General features: G+C 34.9%; 1 protein-coding gene across 2 annotated transcripts in view; it reads right to left on the bottom strand.

Moving 5' to 3' along the window:
- Window positions 1–949: 949 nt before the first annotated feature.
- The window catches only part of LOC129001404 (uncharacterized), a 45,655-nt gene continuing 22,330 nt past the window's right edge, over window positions 950–24,274 (bottom strand). The window contains exons 2-7 of one of the 2 annotated variants that reach the window (XM_054428661.1): window positions 16,014–16,137; window positions 7,871–7,981; window positions 6,325–6,462; window positions 5,974–6,071; window positions 4,938–5,103; window positions 950–2,097 (exon numbers count right to left, since the gene is read on the bottom strand). In XM_054428661.1, the coding sequence (XP_054284636.1) occupies window positions 1,994–2,097; window positions 4,938–5,103; window positions 5,974–6,071; window positions 6,325–6,462; window positions 7,871–7,981; window positions 16,014–16,137 (741 nt within the window). In that variant the 3' untranslated portion in view covers window positions 950–1,993. Of the gene's footprint in view, window positions 2,098–3,468; window positions 3,635–4,937; window positions 5,104–5,973; window positions 6,072–6,324; window positions 6,463–7,870; window positions 7,982–16,013; window positions 16,138–24,274 lie in introns of both variants that reach the window. The other variant, XM_054428660.1, reaches the window with a different exon arrangement.

Here is a 24,274-nt window from a genome sequence, read left to right as displayed (position 1 = left end):
CAAAATATATTTTACTAATTCAAAATGTGAATTAAATATCATTGTTTTATGGTTCCAAGTGTTTTTTCTCTTTTTTGTTGATTTGCTGTTTCACGTTTAACCTCAGAAGTGGTTAGGTTAAGTTGTTAATTGTGTTTTTAGATAGCAATCCTTTAAACATTGCCTGTTACAGATAAAAATCAGCTGTTTTAATTGTTGTATTGTTGTATTTTAACAATATGGTACGCTCAGGTAGTAAGTAGATGGTGTACTACCCTTCAATTAATTCCTTTGTGAAACAGAGATTTAAGTTAAGTTTTTTGTTGTGTGTACAATATGTATTTTATACGTTACTCATTGAAAACCAAGCTCTCTATATACTTTTAACATTTGTAATAATTACCATCCAAGGTTGTGTCTTTGACTATAAATATCATATTATGATAAGGTCTACACTTATACAATAAAGTAGTTTTAAAATCAGTTGCTTATTTTCTTTCACCTTCTGTTTGAATTTTTGTACTTTATTATACATACACAACATTTAAAATCTGCGTAACTTCAATATTCACACATGACATTTGAGATGTGTAGACAACTCGTTACTGTTTGAAAGTGTATGATATGATAATCCACCTTTATAAAACTGTCTTAGGACCGAAGCAATAAGGATAACCCCTGGAAACTGAATGAGACTTTATGTGAGAAAAATGTTTGTTGAAGAGATATTTTTTGGTCATATTAATGTTTTATTTACTAAATTGTGTCTAAACAACTTTAGCCTTCTGTTGTAGTGTTTAAACTGCTTTTGAGAAAAGTACTTACCGTTTTTTTTTTAACATCAGAACTAATCCATCATCATCAAAATGAAGAAAATATAATTTGTTATAAGAGCAAAAGTTAACAGTCAAAATAGAAATGTATATTTAATTTTAAAGTAGAACAAAAGGAAAAAAATCAATGACAAAAATTAGAAAAGTATATTTATTTAGATTATCAATCATTTCAATACAGCTAAATCTGGTTTTTTAACAAAATACAACAATTCAGATATATTTTTTCTACTATTACATTCTGTACATGAACAAAATAAAAAAAACTTACTCTACATAAAAAGATGGATAAATAACCTAAATGTAAAAATACTGATCTTTCAACGTGAGCAAATCGGTCGTAAAAATTACAGACTCGCAACAAAATGCACAACTTGACTGGTCAAACGAGAAACATTATATCAATCAAGTAATGACATATTGATACAAATAGAATCAAATGCTGCTGAAATATAAAACTTATGTACAACTAGACATTACTAAACTAGTCTAACCTAGGAAATAGGCTATAATATGGTACAAAATAAATAGATTACACTTTAAAATTGGACGTATAAAACCATAACAGACATGTGTACACATTATATTTTTGACATATATAATTCATCAGTTCGGAACTTACCAAAGCACATTATACATTTTTTCTCTTGTGATTTTGCAATAAAAAAAATCATCAAAATAACTAAATAGGATCCACTATTTTACATAAATTCAAAATGGCCTATAATCAATAAAGCATCCATAATAGAATTAGCCTACTTTGAGAAAATCCTTCGTACAAATTCAGTTTTTAAATACATTATAATATTTCAAATTAATATTTATCAAGACCAAAAACTTCCTCGATCAAAGATTTACGTATTCAAAATTACAATCAATACGATTACACACAGTAAAAAAAGATAATAATTGGTTAAAGCATTACAGTATAATCAAATTTACTATTGGCCTATATAGTATTACAGTCAAACTTCTTATTAAATTTCACTTTCTCCACACATTCATTGTAATCACAGAGAATTTGATATACAATTCAATTTTCACATCACAATATTATTACTCTAAATTGTAAGGCCTAACAAATGACAATGATCACTAGCTTGTCATGGAGTCTATTGTGTGAATCAGCTGTTTTCTGCATCAGCTGTTTGTCAAATCAGGTATTCCTAGGTATCAGCTGATCAGTAATTGTATGGTCCGTATTGTGAGCCGTGATAGTAGGGTCCTGGATACGCAGTGGGGGCTGGGTACCCAGCGTATGCATACTGCTGCTTCTGGGGGTACACTGGAATAAAAGATTTGGTTAATTTACGTGTAATCAAAATTGTTAACACTTAGGCCGGTGGGCGGTGACACACTATCTGGTTTCGCCGGTCGGTTTAAACGGGACCCGTTTGGCGGGATGATTCAAACTCATGGGTTTTAATGGAAGCTGTCACATTGATGCGGTTGCGGCGCGTGAACGGGATCCACTGCAACGTGCTGCGGCGTGGCGGGACGACGGGATGAAAAGATAAATACATGCAGTTAAATGAGAGCTGTCACACTGTCCTGTTCTGCCGCACGCGTTTAGCATGTTCGACACGAAAAGTTTTATACAATTTAAATTAATCTACCAACTGTTATACAAGCTTTTTTATTTACTGTTCTTTTGACTTGAACGCACTTCTTCAACCGAAAAAAAATTAAATGGGTAGTCTAAAACAAATACAAATTTAACAAAATCGTAAAAGAATAAAACTATTGTCCTATAACCTTATTGTTATCGTTAATCTTTCTTCAGCACTGATTGAACTCCTGAATTGTGTACTGATATTCATTAAATGTGGACTCAAAACGCGCAGCAGCTCATTGAAAGATGTGATGGACATTCTAAAATAATTAAAAAACTAGCGAGGATATTGCCTTATACTTTGATAAACTCTTAAACTGTTCATCTCTATCATTTTCGCAATGAAAATGGTGTACCCAATAACGCCTACATAAGGTTTTGCACCGACAAATTTCACTTTAGACAACATGTTGTCGCTATCAACAGTGCACTGCATGTGATGCTCACGCTCTTAACTTGAAATATGTTGCGGTAGAACGGGACAAGTGTGACAGGGCAATGTCAATGCGGTAAAAACGCATCCCGCTAAACCGCATCCTGCTAAACCAGATAGTCTGTCACCGGCCTTAGCGTTTCTGTAAAGACTTCTGTAATGAAGAGACTCAGAGAAAAGGAATCCAAAGGACAAAGGTTGCCCAATCAAATTCCCCCCACTTTTACTCCTTTCATCCATAAAACTTTTATTTTTATGTTGTTAAAAATCCCACTATTTTGCCTGAGTTTCTAGGATACATAAGGTTTTCAGAACAACTATCGCAAACCCACTTATGTTATCCTAATTCTTATAAGAGAGATTTTCTTCAGAGCAACAAGATTTATCTCAAGTGATTTAGCCCTTTGCAATCAGGTTGTCACAAATCAAGTCTTTTGCACAGCAGTTCAGATAAATTTCACCTAAATTGTCTTTACTGTTCAGATGGCCTGCCCGAAAACTACACATTAAAGCTGTAGAACCAATTCCCACAATGAAGAAGACACCTCTCTTACATCTATTTTTTCTACTTCCATGTGGTTAGAAGCAACAACTAGTTACGGATATCTTACCAGGCATCAGATACTGCATGTTGATAGTTTCCTCTTGTTCTTTTTCTCCTCGCAAACAAATAGCGGCCCCAGAAAACAAGATAGCCGACACGAGTGAGAATCCCACTCCCGTCCAGGCCAGGAAGAAGGACCAATCATATCCTTGGTAGGTCGAGTCTCTAAGTACCTACACCGGACAGAGGGGGAAGAATGTTAACCGGGAAGGTTAACGGAGCAGTAACCAGGTTACAAATAGACTTAAGAAGCTTACAAACCAAGCCACATGTGAGGGGGTGAGGGTACTTTGGGGTTGGTCATAGTCATTGTTCACTATTTGGGTAAAGATATAAATTTGAAAGACTCAAACAAGTAAAGCTGTGATTTTCATTCAGCGTTTAGTAGCTAACTTTTTGCGTTTATTGTTTCAACTGGACGTTACCTAGCTCTACCATCTTTTAAACATTTGAAAATTTCAATCAAGCAATAATTGTCTTTACAATGTTTCCCTGAGGGTATGCCACGTAAGAAATAAGATTTGATAGTGAGGCAAATCAAATTTAATAAGAAAGGTTTACTTACAACAAACCCAGCAACAACAACAGCAACAACAACAGGTTTACTTTAGTTTGGGGGTTTACTTAAGATAGGTTAGGTTGTGAACTTGGGTCTTCAGGAAATTTCTAGGTGTCATAGAATAGAATCAGCAAAAATACTGGCTAGCAACAAGTCAACCAATTTTCAGTTGAACTGAAAAAGCCTCTAGTATTATGTTAAAACTTGTTTTATAGTAAATGCCTTACTATAAAAAACTGTTTTCAATAGTGTATAAAACGTTTAAAAATTAAATGATTGCCAATTAAGAATTCTACGAAAAACCAAGCAAGAAAACCCAAAAGATCGGGCAGCAAAATAAATTTTAGCAGTTACATATGATATGAAACGCCAAAGTACCCCTTCTGTGAGGAATTACCAAGGTTAAGCCTGAATTTAATTTTTTATATACAAAATAGTAAATCGTTAGTTCTATCTACTGTCACATTTATGTTTGTACTTGATCTAAAACTTTTAAAAATAATCTAAACTAATTGTCAATGTAAATTTGTGATTCTGTCAAACAACTTCACTGTTGTAGCCAAGTTTACATTTACAATTAATTATTGACCAAGTAAGAATAATTGTCCATATAAAAAATGTAACAGATGTGAAGGGTGTTGGATTAAGTCAAACATAACTTGTGAACAATTTATAAATTTCAAATTACTCTACACAATAGGTGCTGAATTTCTAACGATGCTGTGTTGAGGTTAGGTTTTCTTCCATGGTTTCTTACATAAAAAAAAACATACATAACCTCAAAACAGCAATGTTAAATTCCTCACCTAAGAGTAGCAACATTTTCAAGCCACTACTAAATAACCTTGGAGTGAGAGAAGCATTAGGGCAAGTCATGCGGCAGATTTGTAAGCGTGAAACTTAAGTCTAGAGACAACCTGGCATGATATATTGCACATTCTTGGCTTCTTCTTCATCCTTCTCCGACCTCATGCAGTAGGCCGCGCAGAAGAACGTGACAGAGGAGATGAACGTTAACGCCACACTAGTCCACGCCATCATGTACGACCAGTCGTGTGTTGAACGGGTCTCAGTTCGTAAAACCTGTGAACACCTTGTTAACGATGGCAAGACAATATAGCCCTCAAGATTTGGATGGAATTGTAATGACAAGGTATCATCAGATTCAAATGAGAAGAGGGTTAAAATTTTGTCTGACAAAACAAATTGAATGATAACAATTCAATGGCGGATCCAGGGCATGATTGTAAAGGTGAACTTCCAAGTTGGGGGGGGGGGGGGGGGGGGGTCTAGGGGGTATGGTGTAAAGGAAGTGTCCGGATTTTGGAAAATTTCAACTGATAACTCTTGTTTTTAGACAATCTAGAGACAAAAACATGATCACTTTTTGCATTTTAAAACTATACTGTATTTTAACTAGGTTTATTTGGTACCAAAGTCTTGAGGAAGGCAATAGCCCCTTTGCCCCCCCCCCTTGAACCCGCCACTGTTAAAATTTCTTATAGTGTAGTAAGGCATATACTGTTAACATTACTCAGTAGTAGGCTATCTGTTTATAGGCCTGTAAATATTTGTTAGCTAGCTGTTGAAAATCGTCAACAATTAAAAACAAAGACTACGGAAGTAAATGACACATCTAGGTAAGACAAAAAAACAGAAGGATACTTTTCTCTGTTTCCTCAGACAATATTTGCTTTGAATTATCCAGGCTATCATTTGGTTTACTATGCTACTATAGTGCCTGTGGTATTTTGTATAACAAAATCTCAAAGACTTGCCATTTTTTTAATTAAATTCAGGACACTTTTGAATTGTCAATATAAATTGTTCTTTCATTAATTCTCAAATGTTTAAACTAGATTTCTACCAGTTCAAACAAAATATTTGTTTCTAAAGTAGTTAATACTCATTGGTGAACAGATATCTCAACAGAAAGAGAACCGGTAAACTCACATTGTTCCATTGCTGGTAAAACTCTTCTCCGACAACTCTTTCTTTCTCATAATATTCCACACCATGCCACAGCCCCATGGCTCCTGCGCTCAGAAGACCTAAAACAATGGTATTGTCAGGTATAAAAAAAAAATAGTTTTAACTACAAAATTATCTATGATAAATCAAGCACGGCAGCGCTTCGGGGCTGCCCTAGCTGTTGTGATCAAACATGAAAAGTTAAAAGTACATTTATTATAAATGTTTCTACTAGCAACTCGTCCCATTCATCCAACAATTTTCTACTTTCTCAAATAATTTGATAGTTATTTTAAAAAGCATACAAGTTGAGAAGTATTGTGGTTTACTTACATGCCAATAATATCAGTATTGCAGTTGCAGTGATGTTCCCTGGACTTCTCCTCCAGCAGCCAGCAATGCCTGTCCAGAACGCTACGAAGATGGAGAAGAATGCCACAATGAAGAGGGCGATGGCTGCCCGACCCATGTCTGTAACACATCAGAACAGTTAGGATGGATTACTCAAATCTAAAACTGAGATGTGAGATGTGATGGTTTTGGATGAAGAAAAACATCTTTGTTTTTCCTTTGGACAAATAATAGCAAAATTGAACTTGGTGCATAGACCCATATAAGTTTTCAAAAAACATTTAAAATTTGGATCCCTTCAAGAACCTAAGGATAAGTGATTGTTTCGCATTTCAATTATCATGAATAGTCTACCTAACTCCTTGATATTGTCTTATTACAACATTGTTAAGAAGGTTACAAAAGTGTTAGAAAATTCAAAATGGTTTTCTTAAAGCCTTCCAGGAGGTTTGGAAAATTTGTTAAAAGTCAGGAATACTAACTACTTCATTCAATGGCTACTCTCACTAGCGAAAAAAACTACGTAATTTTATTGGTTTATATTGAGTATCGGTTGAACAAATATATTTCAACAGCTTTTGACTAACATTTACAGTCAATTATACAGATTTTATTTATTAGAATAACACTTTTCTCAACCATTATCAAACAATACATTAAATTCTTTTTTTACAATTTTGGATTTTACAGAATTTTTTATTCCTGAAAACTCAATACAATGGTTTGATTTCCATCCGAAAACTATTTTATTGCCAAATTTAAATTAAGAAACAATAGCTGAGGAGAATCTTAAGTATACCAATAGCATTTTCCCCCACCAACAATAATGTTGAATTAAATTCATGCATCCTGCCATAGTCTTCCATGGACTATAGTATCCAGCCTGGTTTCAAGGACACAATTCCAGCAAAGTGACCTTTAAACATCTGGAGGATAATGAAGGTTCATCCTGATGCAACTCAGTTCATCACGACCTTTTTGTGACCTTTACACTTGCTAGCCAAACACGAACAATACTCATCATTCTCAGCAAAAAAATTGTATTTTATGACACTGAAGCTTCAGCATAGGATAAAAACAATGAAACATACTTTTAAAATCTCTAGATTTGAGGAGTTTGTAGATAAGAGGTTTGTAAACAGATTTAGAATGATGTAGTCAAATGCAGGTTTCTTCTAGTGAAGAGTTCTAACAGTTTTGCAAACAAATTTGAAAGTGGAACAGTCCAAACCCCGTTGAGCTGGTTATTAATGATAGAGGCCAACCACTTAGAAAGCATCATCAATAAATCACTCTGAATTGGCTGCTGGGCCCAATCAGACATTTGGAGTCATTAATAATAGTTTGTCATCAAATATTATAATTTAACAGCCAGATAAAAGGAATAATTTTATTGCACCAGGTCTTGCCCAGGACCGGGGAAAGGTGAGTAACTTCTAATTGCAGGGAGTAACTTCAACTAAATCAACTTTATTGAAAAGTTTCACAAGAGAACCGTAGTTTAATCATTTTCAGTTTCTGTACTTACGTAGTCTAGTCATGGCGTCTTCTGAGAATCCTTTGGTCTGGTTGTCTACATCAGGGAGGAAATACTCTATGTTGATGCAGTGGGTCTCTACAGGACTCAGGTAGGTCTCGACTAGAAACAAACATTACAAGGTTAGCCAATTAAATAACTGAAATATAGCATAACCAGTACCACACAGAAGTGTAGGCCTAACCAAGTTCAGTTGTATATCTTGAATTGGTTGATTGCAATTTGTCCAAGCAAACTTTCCACTTTAAGATGAATTCCGGACTAAGGGAAGGGAAAATTTTTGAGTGCTAGTGGCTCACATTAATTGATAAAATTATCAGGTAAATGAGTTTATACAAGTTTTATTTTGTGTGCATTTTTATTTAGAAACTTAAATTAGAATATATTTAAATTCACCCTCTTTTTGGCTGAAATTCCAAATGTAGGAAAAAATTCACAAATAATAACATTTCCATAGTCTGACAGCTATTTCCTGTCTGTTACTGCATTCCTTATAACCTCTGATTTTTTTTTAAATGTAGAGAGTTTCGTAAGTGTTAAATATGTCTGCATTCTTAATTCAAAACTTTGAATTCACCCTCTCTTAAGCTGAAATCCGGAAGGTGAGGAATAAAATTCACAAATACTAACATTTCCATAATGTGACAGGGGCAAGAAATCTGGTAGCTATTTTCTCATTTCCTGCTTGCTACTGCTGCATTCCTTAACTTCAGAATTTCTGAGTCAGAAACCGTTATTCCACTAAAACCAGCTGACTAGCCAAACGAAAACAGCTGATAACAGAAGATTCCACAGACCCTCAAGGTAAACTCTTTCACTGTGAAATTTTCTCCTGATGTCTATATATCATACAGGTATAAAGTAAAACCGATAAACTTTAAGTTTATAACATACTCCCCATAGATTCGTCGAAAAGCCAAATGCAATCATTTTTTTTATTTATTGCTTTATCAAAAACCATGAAACGTGATCGCTCCAATCAATTGGCTTTCACTGCTATGAAAGCAGTTCTAGTAATATTTTTCTTCCATCATTCCACAAATCTAAAATTTATTATTATTTTCTCTACGTTTCTTGTTAGGGTACAAAATGCGCATTTTTTACTGTATTTAAAAATTTCTAAACCTTCTGCTCCTCTATAATGTAAAATCTAATGATATTGTTTTGTTATTTATATTTAGACCATAACGTAATCATTTAGGCTACATGACATTTATTCAAGCCAGCTTAAAAAGAAACTAGAAAATGGAGATTTAATCAATTACCTTGGAATAACTCAAAAACAAAACTTTCGATACTTAGGTTTTCCAAAGAACAAAACAAAGAGACGTTTGATACACAATCCTTAACATGATGTATAGACTGAACATTAAGTTTCAAGAAGGCCTCCTGTAGGCCGCGTCCCGCAGGCAGTCCCCGGGCGGAGCCCTACAAGGAATGTCGTTTCGCGGGTGTTGTGTTAGTATGCATAGCGGTCCTTCGGCGTCCTGGCGGCGTTGAAGAGGATAACTGTTAATCTTCCGTCACGGCCAACGGCGTTAGACACCTACCGTGATACCGTGATGGTAACATTCATAAGAGATCAAAGAACTGACGTTATAGAGCCGTAATTCATGTTTTTGCTCGCTTCACAAAGAATAGTGCAAACTGATATAGGTCTGTAGTTAATTTGCTCGTTTTTGTCTCATCTCAGAAATGCTATATCATCTAGATGTAGCCTTAAGTTTATCGTGGATATTATTCTGGTTTATAGGCATGCCGTTAATGAATTCGTTACTTTGCTTTACATTTCAATAAATAGTGCAGAAATGTTATAGATTAGGTATACAATGTGTACTTGATGGATTCGTTTCTGGAGCTTAAGCTAGTGGGCTTTTAAAGAATGGTGGCATAGCTAATTTGAGTTAGTTACAAAGCTGCACAAGACATCTAACTCTATGCTACATCCATCATCACTCATATTTGGTTGAAAATAAGCACCTAGGTGGTGTCCCCATCTCCATTGGACATACTATATAATGTACAGACATAATTTCGAAATTCTTCAGAAACCTTGCTATGAATTTGCGTTACTACACGTTGGAACACGTCCACAGTGACTTTTTAACGCGCTGTTTCTACTAATCATTTGTTTGACACAGTTGACTGTATAACAGTCAAGCAGGATATCTGAGAAAAATCGTTATTCCAAGAATTAAATGAGTTGGGGATTCAAGATTTTGTTCTAATGCCTTTAAGTATTAGATTATAAAAGCCAATAACAAAATCATTTCTCGTATTAGGTTTTGAAATCGTGGTAGGTCTAGATATATAATGATGTGTAGTGTTGGGAAATGAGATAAACGTTGACAAAGTTTCTGTCGACTAGAGTGTGTGGTTTGTGTTACATACATTCAAGTTTATTTGTACATTACTGTCTAAAATATAAAATCGTCTTCTCAGTATTGTCTCCTTTAATTGTTGTGATGAAGTAAAAGGTTCCAGACAAACATATTCTTGAAAGGACCCTTGAAGTTGGAAGGTTAGGTATGTGTTGCCCTTTATGAATATGAAAACATACGTAGATACTTTACATAACACTTATTTACAATATTAGACAAGACAAAACAGTCTTGCACTTGTGCAATTTATAATCCTGCAAATTCTAGTACTATTCATTTATTAAAAAACGTACGAAGCCACATCAAGCAAAGTTCAACGAAATCACGATAATTTCAGGCTTCTGACAAAGATCCACCGAAGTCAAGATTGTTTTTATTTTACGCGAAGATAGGCTTCATGTTAATTCAATGGGCGTGGTACGTCGCAAAACAATGCTTCCTTCTAATTACATGTTACAACCGTTGAGCAACGATCATACAAGGTCGCCCGCCGGTGAAACCGTTACATGTCTAGGCTTTAATACAATTCATAAAAACTTGAAGGAATGTTGTTTTCATGTCTACTTCAGTGGTATTTTGTTGAGGAGACACTAATCTATTTAAAAGCAGTTCAATCTAAAATTGTTGAGGATATTCTGTAATCGAACCTTTTCCCATTGCTGGTCCTTGCCGTCTAAGAAGCTAACCACGAAACCACCTGACTAGCAACACACAGTTCTTGGTGAAAACACTTGCACTTGATATACGTTTTACTGGACAAAGCGGTTTCATGTTTTGAAATTTTAACTCCTTCACATTTGAATTGAAGGACTGTACAATTGAATATTCAAGCAGAAAACTTTGACGTTATATAAGGAGAAAAGTGTTAAAGTTGTATGAGCTTTGACAGGCTTGTTTTTTTTTCATTTCCTTATCGAACATTTGTTAAGACTAGTTCCATCCAGACTAGTTTCTTGCATTTTCATCTCATCCATGCTACCATGTAGGCCACAACAAGTATGGGGTTTATAGGTTTTGGGAGGTTTTAATTTGCGTTTAACTGAGAGAATTAGAGTTATTGTAACCGTGGGAAAGTAATTCGGATAGTTGTCTACGTAAGCATTGTGTTTACACAAACAATACATGAGTGTTTATCTCAGAATAACGTTTCAAAATTTCCAATATTTACGTTTCTCCTATTAGGTAAAAACCAACTACTTTTACATATTAGACTTTGTCAACTATTAGCAATAATAAACGTCCTCAGCGTCATGGGAATGTTCTGAAAACTTAATTAAGAGATTCTTTTGGATCATTGTGCTTTGAGGATCATGTAAATATGTTTTTAGTCGTAGACCGACAGCAGTCCTGTAGTTAGCATATGTTCCGGCGTCCACCACTAGGAGTGTCGTGTAGTTACTGTACGGCGCACACCGCTGCAGGAGCCGTATGCTACCAGCAGACAATACACGGCACTCTTAGCGGCACATCGCGGAACCTTCCTTTGACATAATTCAATATTTAATATTTATTCTATTTGTCTATGGTCGTAGGAAACTAGACAAGTATTAAAATCACACAAAGAATCACAAAGAAGTTGACAAACAGTGATCAAAAGCTATTTTGTTTCTATTGTATAACCATCAAATAGGCATGGAGAAAATTGTTTGACTTGTAAAGACTCCTCCTCAGCCCATGTATGCACACAGAGGCAGGCCCACTCCTCTCTCATGACACCATGCAACACAATAGAGTGATATCATCATCACATCATGTCCTTCCTGGGATTTGTCCTATTTCCTTCAACTTTCTCTGCGAATTCCTGCAATCTTCGCAGAAAAAACTAGAATAATCACGCCTCTAGCCGATCATCCCCTTAAAATAAATAGTGCCAGTGCCGACAAATCATCCCAATCGCAAATTCATACCTTAGGAACTTCAGCAGCATTTTGACTGTGCGAATCTGAATCCAACTATTCTTGATCTTAGGCTTTTAATAAAACTGTTCTATGAAATAGCTGGTATTTGTCAGCAACTAAAGCAACAAAAATCATCTCGCTCTATTCTATACTCATTGTTCGTTCACTTTCAATTTTAAATGAGCATTTAGGTTTAGGTTTGCGTTGCTGTTTTAAAGTAATGATGATAATTATGGTAAGTTGAAGTGTTTTTAACATGGAACAAAATAGTAACTGTATTGTATTTTTTAGTATCTCAAATACAAAATACTAGTTTTGAAAACAAGCCCATACAAATGGCCTAACCATCATAAAAAGATTTGAAAATGGGGTTATAACCCCGAAACTATAGTCATCAAAGACAATAGAGGACTGATTGACGACAGGTTAGTAACCTCATTTTATGTCAATAGATCAATCCTGGAGGCAAATTATGTATAAACTAACCATCATGTTTAATCCAATCAGAATAAATATGAATTGAACTATGCTGTGTTGGTTAGGATTGCCATAATATTATCTCCTTGCCAGTGTTGTAAAAACAACCCAGTAAGAAACATGTTACAGGACAAGTAGAGCCTTGAGGCAGAGGCGATACATGTATTGGATTGGTGTGGGAAAGTATGCAGCAATTATTCGTTTGGTAACAGCAGGGAACTGAAGCACCTTTCGCCTTTTGCATAACCCGCACTCCGCACACGCTCCATCCAGAGCTAGACTGGGAGGAAGAAGAACTGTAGAATGGAGAAGAAGAAGAGTCGTGCTCAATGCCCACTGCAATCTCGAGCGACGCCGCGGCTTGGTGAAATAGAGTTTCATAACTTAAATGAGTAACAGTTAACGTAATTAAACAGGTCTTTCAGGTCCATAATTAATTTAATTGGGAAACATAAGTTGGTGGCAAAACTACGTCGGTTACTTCCTGGGAAGATGATTGAGTTAAATGGGATCTTAAGCCTACTTTAAGCCAAATATTGAAAAATGGATGCTGTGCTTTGGCCTCAAAATTTTTGTTAATGACTAAGACCAGCTGGATTTCTGAAGTTCCCGATGGATAAAAGTCCAAAGATGAAGCTGGTAGACAGCGGACAGCCTAACTTGATCCAGTTTCGAACAGGCAAAGATCTTAAGGTCAACAAGGTGGTGTAAAATTAACATTTCTATAAGGCAATAGAAGATATTCTGATAGTTGATGATCGAATTTTCAGCATCCAAGGTTTTACTGTATTCATATTTACAATTTAAATACAAATGAAGATACAGTATACATAACTCAATCTTTATAACTAGACTAGTAAGTAAAAATGTTATTAACTTCCAGGGCCATTAAAGTTTGAGGTATCAAAGCTGCAAAATTCATCAAAACCCTTGGGTGAAATGCAGTGTGAAATATAGCATTTTTGATTCATCATCTGGAAATACAACACGTAGAAGTCAAGTCGAAAATGAGGGTAGAAAGAGAGTAGAGCTCGAACCAACGAGTAGGTCACGAACGTTGAAACTCGTGGGCTTCGTTCATTGTTTCAGGAGCAACTCCGTGGGTTTTATCGTGCCATTGTCTTCACCGGTGAAGAAACAAGATAGCGGGTTGCTTAGGCTGATCTCTCAGGGGTAAATCAACATCTGTGGTTTCGCTGGAGGTTGTAGGGTCATTGGTCAAACGACGTAACTGCCGATTCTGATAGTAAAACAATCTTAGCTGTTGATGCTCTGGAGGATTCTGCGAAACAGTAAACCTTGCCAGACAAATCACGAGTTTTGTCTACATGACAAGCTCAAGTTATGAGATCCATGTTAGCGATAATGGAGAAAACTGAAGTTGATGGGATTGAATTGAGAGAAAGTCACGGATGAAAAGGCACAGACTGTTGAGTAACGAATCTGTCACGGAGACGAACAAACATTGACAACAAACAAACACTTCACAGGTCGTGATGAAATTCACTTTCTTATTTCCGGATTAAGACTTTGATAAGCGTTCAAATTGTCTTAAAATTACCGGTACCCACAAAACTGTAAAAATGTCAAATGATACAACTGTTTGAATTCAATTAGCTGGCAATCTAATTTATTTACAACAGGATAAACAATGTACCAAGCTACTTTTGAAACATCTACAGCACTTTTACCGAAAACTATCACTTCAACTTTCCAAGGGAGATTGTGATTTACCAAATAAGGCGGTATAGGCCTACTTCAATGGTGTGGTATTTTATTGCCGTTTTCTCACTAAGGCTAGGTTAGGTTCCGGTGCACTTAGCTACTTCCTCTGAGTATTTGCGCTTTCTCTTTTCCTCCGTTCTCGGATTCTGGTTCTTGCTCGTCCCACTGACCTTCCCAACCCCCTCCAGCGACGGAAAACTTGTTGTGACGAGATTCTCTTAAAATGCCTCAATGGCATGTTTAGGAGTCGTTTTGGTCAAAAGTGGAATGGCCAGTTACACCGAAATTGTTCAATATCCTGTTGGTAGAATGAGGTAAAATCTACTAACAATGCTCATGGCTCTCACCATGAGTTTATGGATATTGGTTACAATGTGATCAAAGAGAAAACTTCAAATAAGACGTGCTTTACGAATTTACTCATAAAATGTAGCTTCATTTTGACTTTAAAGACAAACTGACAGTAGAGGCACAGAAGACAGTATTGTGTGACACAGTAGAAGCACGCTCTTGCCTTGGTTTGCTGCCTACAATTGCCCCATTCTCTGTGGTAGGGAGATACATAGGCACGCGGACTATGTTGGTCAATAAAGGTCAAAGGTCGAAGATCTGAGACGCGGATCGTAATGTCTGTCATAAGTAGGACTCAATGACCCACCAGTCCCAATAATGTAGACATATGTAATAAAATTAGAAAATCTGTATAGTGTGGTATATCTTATAACCCCTACTGCCCGCCAATATAAATAGAATTATACTGCATCACAAATTATTGAATACAACAATGATGTAATTAAAACATTAAACTAATAGCATCTTTATAGCATACAAAATTCTGTGCTAGTTTTTACCACCGCCGACGCCCAAAAGAGAGATCTAAGATTACAGACAGAAAAAAACTGCACTATAAACAAAGACTAATAGCTAATGGTATTGTTATGAGGACTAGAAAGTAATGTGATGCAACGATCATGTTCACCTTGCTGTGACAAATCGCACAAAAAGGACACCAAGAAAAGTACAGCGATCAGAGTAAACAAAAAATACTGTAAGTGTGTTGCTAAATTTGATTAGTAGGCCTACTACAGACTTGTAAAAAAATAGTTTTAGGTACTATAATATTATTTAAATTAATATTTTTATAAACATTTTATTACTGAAAATCGGTCAATATAATAATGGGTATGAAAAAATTATCAACAAAATTGAAAAAAGCCTACTTTGTTAAATAAGCAATTTTGTATCAAATCAAATATAATTAAAAACTTAAAAACAAAAAAGTCGGTAAACATAATGGATATAAAAGAATTTATTATTGTATATTTTTTAAAAATTGTTGATTTTATGATAAAATTTAAAAAGTAAACACCTTAAACCATCATGTGACCCTGTTCTATTGGATAAAACGTTTCTACGTTTTTTCGTAATGTAGTCAGTGAAAGTTTCTATTGTTTTAATAGGATGAAATTAGATCACTATTGTCAGATTTGGGTATTGCGATCTCTAATTCATTTAGGCCAGCATAACTATGCGGAGGTTATGCTAGGTAGAGCACAGACTACTCTATACACACTAATACAATAATAATATACCCAAATAATACCTAATAATATACCTAAATAAAAAGAGTGCAAAGGGTAGTAGTTTACTCACTGGAGGCGGGTCGCTCCTTCGGGAAGCAAGTCCTGAACAATCCCTTCGTCCTGGTGTAGTAGTAGTACTTGTTGTTCATGGCCTCCAGCAGCGCCTCCTGGCCGCCTCGCTTTGCCGCGTACGCCTGCAAAAATGTAAACAGAGTTTAAAGTAAGGAAAAAAAGTTTAAATTGAAAAACATTTTACAATATCGTAAAGGAGAAGGGTAGACATAAGTTAGTTCACTGTTGCTCGTGTAAGCTTTCAACTATACTCATCCCTCAGTTACAGAGGCGTGTAACGGTCGGTAGGGAACGTGTCTATGGTATTATGTGTATTAACATACAAATGAGTTATGGGACTGAGTTAAGTTTGTGCGTTGATTCAACAGTGTTGGTTGATATATTAAAATTCTTCTTTTCTTACATCGTGTGGCCCATTGTATCCCGGATAGAGTAATTATCTTGTTATAAGTTATATACTTGTATGTGAAGACAAAATAATAAATCTAGATCCAGAAACATCGCGAATCTTGTGATCTTACTAATAACTGACAACAACAAAACAATCTAAAAAAATACTAATTTGTTTTTTGACAAATAGGCTATACTAATTGTATGAGTTTTAGTTGCACAGTTGTGGATTTTCAAGTTTTTGGGTAAGAAGTGTCAACAATAGTAAGTACAAGTAGTCTTGCGGTTTTAAGCCTGCAACTATACGACCGTTACAAAAACAACGGAGGTGCGCAACCGTTATTCGCGTCCATACGCTTCCTCGGGAGGTCTTCATAGATGATCCTACAGGCTAGTAGAAACATTAGTTTAGGCATCTTTGTTTTATACATCTTGTAAATATGTAAACTTAATGGGTGGCTAAGCATGTGTGTAGTGTCAATCTTAAAATGTGTACATTGTACACACAACACACAAACAAATAATATTACGAATCCTGCAGGTTGGATGATTAATTATATCACACTACGGAGCAAAGGTTTATTTTTTTCGATATCATTTTATGCTAACAATATGTATCGGATAGTTACACTTAAAATGTTCGTAAATGTTGGGATAAAAAATATTTTGCAAAATAAACGTTTATAATATAACATCATACTGTTAATAATAGGAAACGAAGAATATCTAATGTCCGAATGATTAATGCATAAAGTCCATGCACGATCAAAACATCCTAAAATTGATGCAACTACACGACTCATAGAGCAGAAAAGTCATAGAGTATTAGAGGTATGATATCATATTCCATAGAGAAATGAGTTACAATGATTGGTGAGTTGCACGTGTAGAGGACAAATGAAGGACGAAGAATTACGTATCCTGAATAAAAATACATGTTACTTCTAGAATGTTATCATATAGCCTCAATCGGTTGTTTTTTCAAAATAACGAGAAACAACTTTAAGTCCCACAATTCTTAACCAACCCAATAATTAAAGTTGATTGAAAATTTACTCTAGGACATATTTAATATTGTTGTAAAGTTTAATAATAAAATATTGCATATAAATAAGCTCACAATGATAAATATATCAAAAATGATTTGATTTGATGGTTTAAACGTGTTTGCAATTGTAGAATGATTAAAGATTCTCAGAGTTAAAAAGTCTATTAAAACATATCATTGCAATCAAGTGTTCTTATATATCTTTCATGTTGCGATTGTGGGTAGTTTATATCTGGGCATACATTTTTCAATTTTTAATTAGATTTTACAGGTACATTTTAAATTGTACTATACTTCTACATCACGCTTACATTATAGAAAGGTGGTAAATCATTTTGGTGCAAACTGCAAACCCAATAATAATCGACAGGTCCTTAAGGAGTTAAGGAAACTTTGAGACGGTTCGACAGTTGCGAAACATGTTAATTGCAGGACTTTGAAAGTTCAGGACTCGAGTCAAGGTCCTAGGTCGAAGTCCATCCTTCATCCTTTCTCTTTAATTGACCAACTTGATCAAAGGTTAGTTGATCGATCTCATGGCTTCCTTGTCATTTGATCGAACATTTAAGCAACTAGTTTAACCTCCTGTAGATTGGCGTTTTGCTGAATCCAATAACACGAATCATACTATTTTATTTAAAGATCAGACGATTGGAAAGGATTTAAAATAGTTCTCAAGAGTAGTAGTTAAGCGGATTATTTATTTCTTGCTTTTAGAAATGTGTTTGGAATTTTAGATTGATTAAAAGTCTATTAAATTTATTCAAGTGTTTTTATATTTAGCCATTTTATTGTCTAAACTATTTCATACAGTTAGTTTAACAGTAACACAAGTGTGTACCCAATATTTAAAACAAATAATGATTCATTCGAATTCGAGCAGAAAATTATGTACAGTATCCGCGTTGTGCCACAACTACAAATATTCCATTCAATCAACTAATAAAAGTATCATATATAAATTTTCAATGTGAAAAAATGTAGATCAATACGAATATAAAATCCTATGTGATGGGAAATATTGCAATAAAAAATCCTTTCTTCAAGGCGTAACAATTAACGTTCTAATAGAAATAATCAACAATTTTAATATTGTCAACTTGTTTAAACGTGCTTTGTAACAGACTCACTTTGTAAAAAGGTTAGGAAGATAAGAAGATTTTACTATACTACAACAGTCATTTCATGACACGTCTGTTGCAAAAAAAAGTCACTGACACTCATCTCACTTAATAGTATGCTTTTAAAAATTTAAAATTTACCGAGTCTTCCTCCGGTACATAAACCTAAAACGGTAGTCACTCCTATGTTTTTATATAATTCCAAAGTGTCTCTTTCAAACTAGTACAAACAATCGACTTTCGAATCTCCCGCGTTTCAACACGCATGCGCGGTGTCCAGTATGCTCCGCGCCTGCGCAGCCGCGGAGTTACCCGCGCTTTCTACCGCCGGCGTCACGTATCGCGGGAAAGTGACGTTTCTCTGTCACATCGCCAGATAGTGCTGCAGTACTGGACAAACAGGCGGACGAGCTGATAAAGACGACACTTTCTTTCACTCAGAGGTATATAAATTGTCATAAATGGATCGAAGAAAGAGTCTAATATGTTAGTCATCACCTACACATAATTATATTTATTGAAAACATATGATACACCACCATTCCACATTATACTATATGCTATACAGGGGTTTCTATATTAATATGATGGGTTCAACCATAGATAAAACATCGTGTGCTCCCACTATCTCCGCGTTCCGATATCTCCGAACCCAAATCTGTCCCGCTATCTCCGAATTCTTGAGTGACCCTTATAATCCAGTCACTGACTGCGTTGTTAGCTGTCATTGCATCCATGGCTGCGAAGCCCCGTGGATGGAAGATTTGATGAAAATTTAACCCGTGGGTTAGGTTAGGTTAGGTCAGGTTAGGTTAGGTTAGGTTAGGTTAGGTTAAGTTAAGTTAAGTTAGGTTAGGTTAGGTTTGGAAAGTCTAAAAGCAGGAAGTAACCGAGGATTATAGGGGTCACTCTGAAATTCGGAGATAGTGGTACACGGAGATATGGGGACGCGGAGATAGCGGGAGGTAACCATAAAACATAGCCCCTTACCTAACTCATATGTCCTAAGGGACTATGTTTTATCTATGGTTCAACTTATGAAACATGTCTTAGTCTTAGGCTAAATTTAAATGACAAATCATACATTCAATGAAAGAGGAACTCATCAAGCTTTGTCTATAAGCTTACTTCAGTGTAGGTGCAATTCAAACATTAATGTACGGTGTTAAAAATATTGTAATAATTCAACAATCTTTGGATCAAAACGTTGAATTTCAATTTTTAAGTGGCAGTCGAGTATTTTATGGCTTGTAAAATATGTAATAGAAATTCTAGATTTTCAAAAGAATGTAATTCAACTAAGATTAATGTTCAAAGTTCGATATGATTTTGTAAAGCCCGTTGTGTGAGCGAGTTGTTTACAGTACTTTCAGGCTGTAAAGAGAACGTTTTGGAAAACTCGAGTTTCGAGGCGATATTCCAAACTAAATCAATATTTATTGGACATAGTCATAAATAATAACATGAATTACCTCAAACTGATCTTCTATCCATCTTAATTATCAAAATCTATCTCTCCATCTCCTAGGTTCATTTTGGCATCCAATTAGAAAGGAGTATACCAAACTTTCTATACTTAATTACTGCGTGTAATCTATTATTCTATCAGGGTGCGATTGAGTGGTGCACGATAGTTAAAACACATGTTAATGACCCTGCCAAAAAAAGTAAAAGTGGAAGGTCAAACATACTCCCTCTATTTAACAACATACTCGTCATACATCAACTGAATTTTAAAGCATGCCTCATTCGGCATATGTAAAACAAAGTGACAATTTTCAAGCATTTCCTATAATTTTTCAAATATTAAAAGTATTTTAAACAAGTGAAACGCTATATTAATTGTAGACTGTTGACTACACTCTAGTACCTAACTAAAGAGGAAGCACTACTGATGTAAATTGACCGCCAATTAATTAAGAGAAATATTTCTCCGACATCGCCTCCTCAAACCTAACCAACCTTGAACACACATTAAAACGTGTCTAATATAATGTAAGTATTTTATTTATTTTTTGTTTTGATTTATATTTTTATTTGGACCTGTAGAATGGGTTATTAGCACATTTACATATACACATTTTTTGGAGTTTTGGTTTAGGAAAAATCGAAGGTCAAGGTTGGGTTTTAGCCATAATGGTACACACAAATCTAAAAAAAACGGGAAATGCGAAAAAATATATTATACTTTACTAGTAACAACAAAACCCTTCACATATAAAAAAATGAAAATACAAACAAAATTAATATTACAAGATGAGAAGTCCATTTGCAGCACCCAAAGTCATTAACAATGGGTTGAATAAAATAATCAGCTGTCTATATATATCAAACGTATATACTGTATATATAATTGTATATATAACTGTATATATCAAACGTTTAGGACAAAAATGCAGCTTGAAATTTAGCCTACACACGCACGCCAGAACGAAAGTTTTTGTAAAAAACCTTAGAACAAAAACAAATTACAGTAGCTCTCCAACGTTTAATGTGTCTGACCTAGTGAGATAATTAGCCAACCGTGAAACGACCATGTCACCATGACTGTGTGAAGTGGTAACTCTAGCACAATGAGTAGTTATAGGACGAACATTAGAATTATAAGAGGGGGGATTAAATAAGCTTTATTTTGCTGCGCAAAGAAACTTAAGAAGTTTGCAGTTGTGAATTTTAGCACTCGAACTTTAATTCTGTTTTTAGCTGATTTTCCCGTCAGGGAAAAAACTGTAATTTGGTTATTTTTATAGATTTTACTTAGCTTTAGAATTTGGTAACATAGTGTCTAGTGTGGATACAACAAAAAAATTGTATGCATGTATTATTTACAGAATATAAATAAGTTTTAGATTTTAGTTTTATCACAATTACAAAATTTTCTTTGTGATGACAGGTTTGTTATTTTTAGTGGTCGTCCATGTTTTTATCAATAAGGTACCTCTTAGAGGGGTTTATATCAATACATTGCCTTTGGATACTGAAGTAAATATAAATTGACTAGGTTTTGTAAAAGGCCTGTGTTTTACTGAGAGAAAAAAATTCAAATGTGATTCACATACAGATTATGCTTCTATGTAAGTTAGGCTATATTATTATCATTTATTTTCGTACTTATAATTAGTTATGCATAAACATTTATATAGTTCACAAAAGCTGTGATTTCTATGAAAATAAAGATATGAAATGGACTTTAACAGAAAACAATCTCTAGTTGGTAATTTTTCTTACAGATTTAACGTAATAATGGACGTTTGACAAAAACATAAAAAAGGAATATACTACACAGTAATGTACTCGTATACATAAAATAAAAGATAAATGAAGACAACAGTTCACAATGTAATCAGAAAAGAAAGATACAGTATCTTTAATGAACAAGGGGACTACGTTTTACAGACACCTCATTTGAAAAAGAATTAAGCTTGAGCACTACAGAATTGCGCAACTAAAAATATCTTATTCTATAGTACATTTCTAAAACGTAAAAGAATAAGTTAGAAGACATCAGCATTCTTCAACACAAGACAGATGTGTTCAAGCATTAATTGTTAGTCAATATTGAAAGTATCTTGACAATATGTGACCTTGATCCAGCTAATTATAGGGTTCCGATCTGTCCTAAAAAGAAGTTCAAGCGGAAAGATTGAATCTCGTCGTAAGTCTTGTAATCACCAAACAATTCACCTCAGGCGATGTCTACCCAAATCCTAGGTTGCCAAACTAGTCAATAGATTACCAACAGTCTGGCCACTACAGATTATGGCTCGGGATGTTTATGACTTGTAATCATGGCATTCCTGCTTGCAGGTTGGCAACACCGCCTGCCACATCTGGCAACATCGCAGGTCCTTGAACTCTTGTTCTTCTTCTTTTCCAGATCCTGCCTCCGGTGGGCCGTGTCCGCCTTAGACAGGTTGTTTTGGTCAGGTGTTTTCTTTTTTGCACTAGTGGGCTTGTTTTCCCAGAGGGTTTGTAGAGGTAGAAGAAATGAATAAAGAAGAATTCGGGATTTGGTAAAAAAAAGGCATGATTGAAGAAGTATTCTAGGAGTGATGTACCTGGGCTGAGTATATTATAGCATGGTATAGTTTGTTTGGGATAACATAAAGCCATAAAACCATTATAAGAATATCACTAAAATGCAGAGAACCATGGCCATAGTCATAAATTGCGAAAGATAAAATGATTCCTTAAAAAGAAAGTTTATTTCACGCGTGTTAGATCTACTCTGTGTCCAAAAGGTTAGCAAGAAGAAGTGGCAAGAATGAGAAATATATAAAGGCAAAATATTTTAGCCCATTTCCCGAAAAAGAAAAAGGTAATTTAAAATCGTTTGATACCTTCACACACTTTTTACCTTGGGCTGAGGAATTAGATTGGACAACTGGATGTGTTATCTAATCCAGCCATATAAACTGAATTTGCATGTGAAATCAAATGATTATAATCAATTAATGCGTGGTCGTAAACGCAGCAGGACTATTGTCAGTAACTTAATCATTTCCGCTTGATAGCTTTCATTTTGATTGCGTGTTCCAATGCTTCAAATGTGTTCAAAAACTTCAAGAATATACTCATGCTCATTTAGAAAAACTTTAATTAACTTTGAACCAGTATGCTAACTAGCCTGACATTGAACTAATTTGGCAGCATGTGTTAAAGACTAAACAAGTGAGGTATCTTTGATTCCAAGTAGATTTAGTCTTGCGTTGAAAAGATCAATTTCAATCCAGTTTGCACCTGTCCCAAGGAAACTTTCTTCTAATGCATCATTGAAGAAGTATATGGCGTCTTGGTTATGCTGAGGAGCGATGAAGTGGGATGGACAGATAATTATTATTACCTACCTTAAAACTTTTAATTCCATTTGTCCTTGATCCGTTGTTTGATCATTAATGTTTGTAAGATAAAAAAAACTAGATAAGCATCTTCTCAAATAATGATCATCTTTGGGGAAAGACTTTTCAATAACGTTGTTCTCAATGTTAAATGTTGTCTTGCAGTTCAAACAGTTGTATTGTTAAAACAAATGTGTGACTAAATGCAACACAAGAGATAACTATAAGCGGGTGATTGCACAATTTCTATTATTTCATTTGGAGGCTACAATAGCATACTAATGGAGTTTTAACGTTAATAATATGGATCGGCTTTAAAATGAGGTTTCAACAAATGCTGCCAGGTCAACCTCAATTTTAGTCTACAAAGAAAATTAGGTAGATAGATCTATATTTTTCTAACTAATTCCAATAATGGTTCATACTTGCTGGATTAGCAATCGGAGAATTTAGCCACAGTCTTACAGCTTTATCATTTTTACAGGTTTGAAATGTCCTCTGTATCAGCTTGGCGGTCAGAACTGTTTCTAACAGGAAGTATAACAAGCAGGAACGACTTTCACGCAAATTGCCCTCAAGAAGAAAGCGAATCCTTGCCGATCGAAGAGGCGGTGGACAAGCCAACACTATTAGACCGATTAGACCATCATGGAACCGTCTATATGAAAGACAACCTCTACACAGAGCCAATATTATGGAAGTGCCAAATTTAGAATTTTACTGGTTCGTCGTTGTGAAGGAATTAATAAATTGCTATTGAAGTAGCCGATGGTAAAGAAAATTTCCAAATATGGTTGATGCAGTAATGAATCACAAAAGAAAGAACTCAAAATGATAAAAGTCAAATGTCTCATTTCTCTTC

This window comes from Macrosteles quadrilineatus, unplaced genomic scaffold (genome assembly GCF_028750875.1).
Source record: "Macrosteles quadrilineatus isolate MER2022 unplaced genomic scaffold, UCM_ALF_1.0 Scaffold_8__2_contigs__length_117827958, whole genome shotgun sequence".
Classification (NCBI taxonomy): Eukaryota; Metazoa; Arthropoda; class Insecta; order Hemiptera; family Cicadellidae; genus Macrosteles; species Macrosteles quadrilineatus.
The sequence above is the reverse complement of the archived record's forward strand: the minus strand, read 5'-3'. Positions and strand labels throughout refer to the sequence as shown.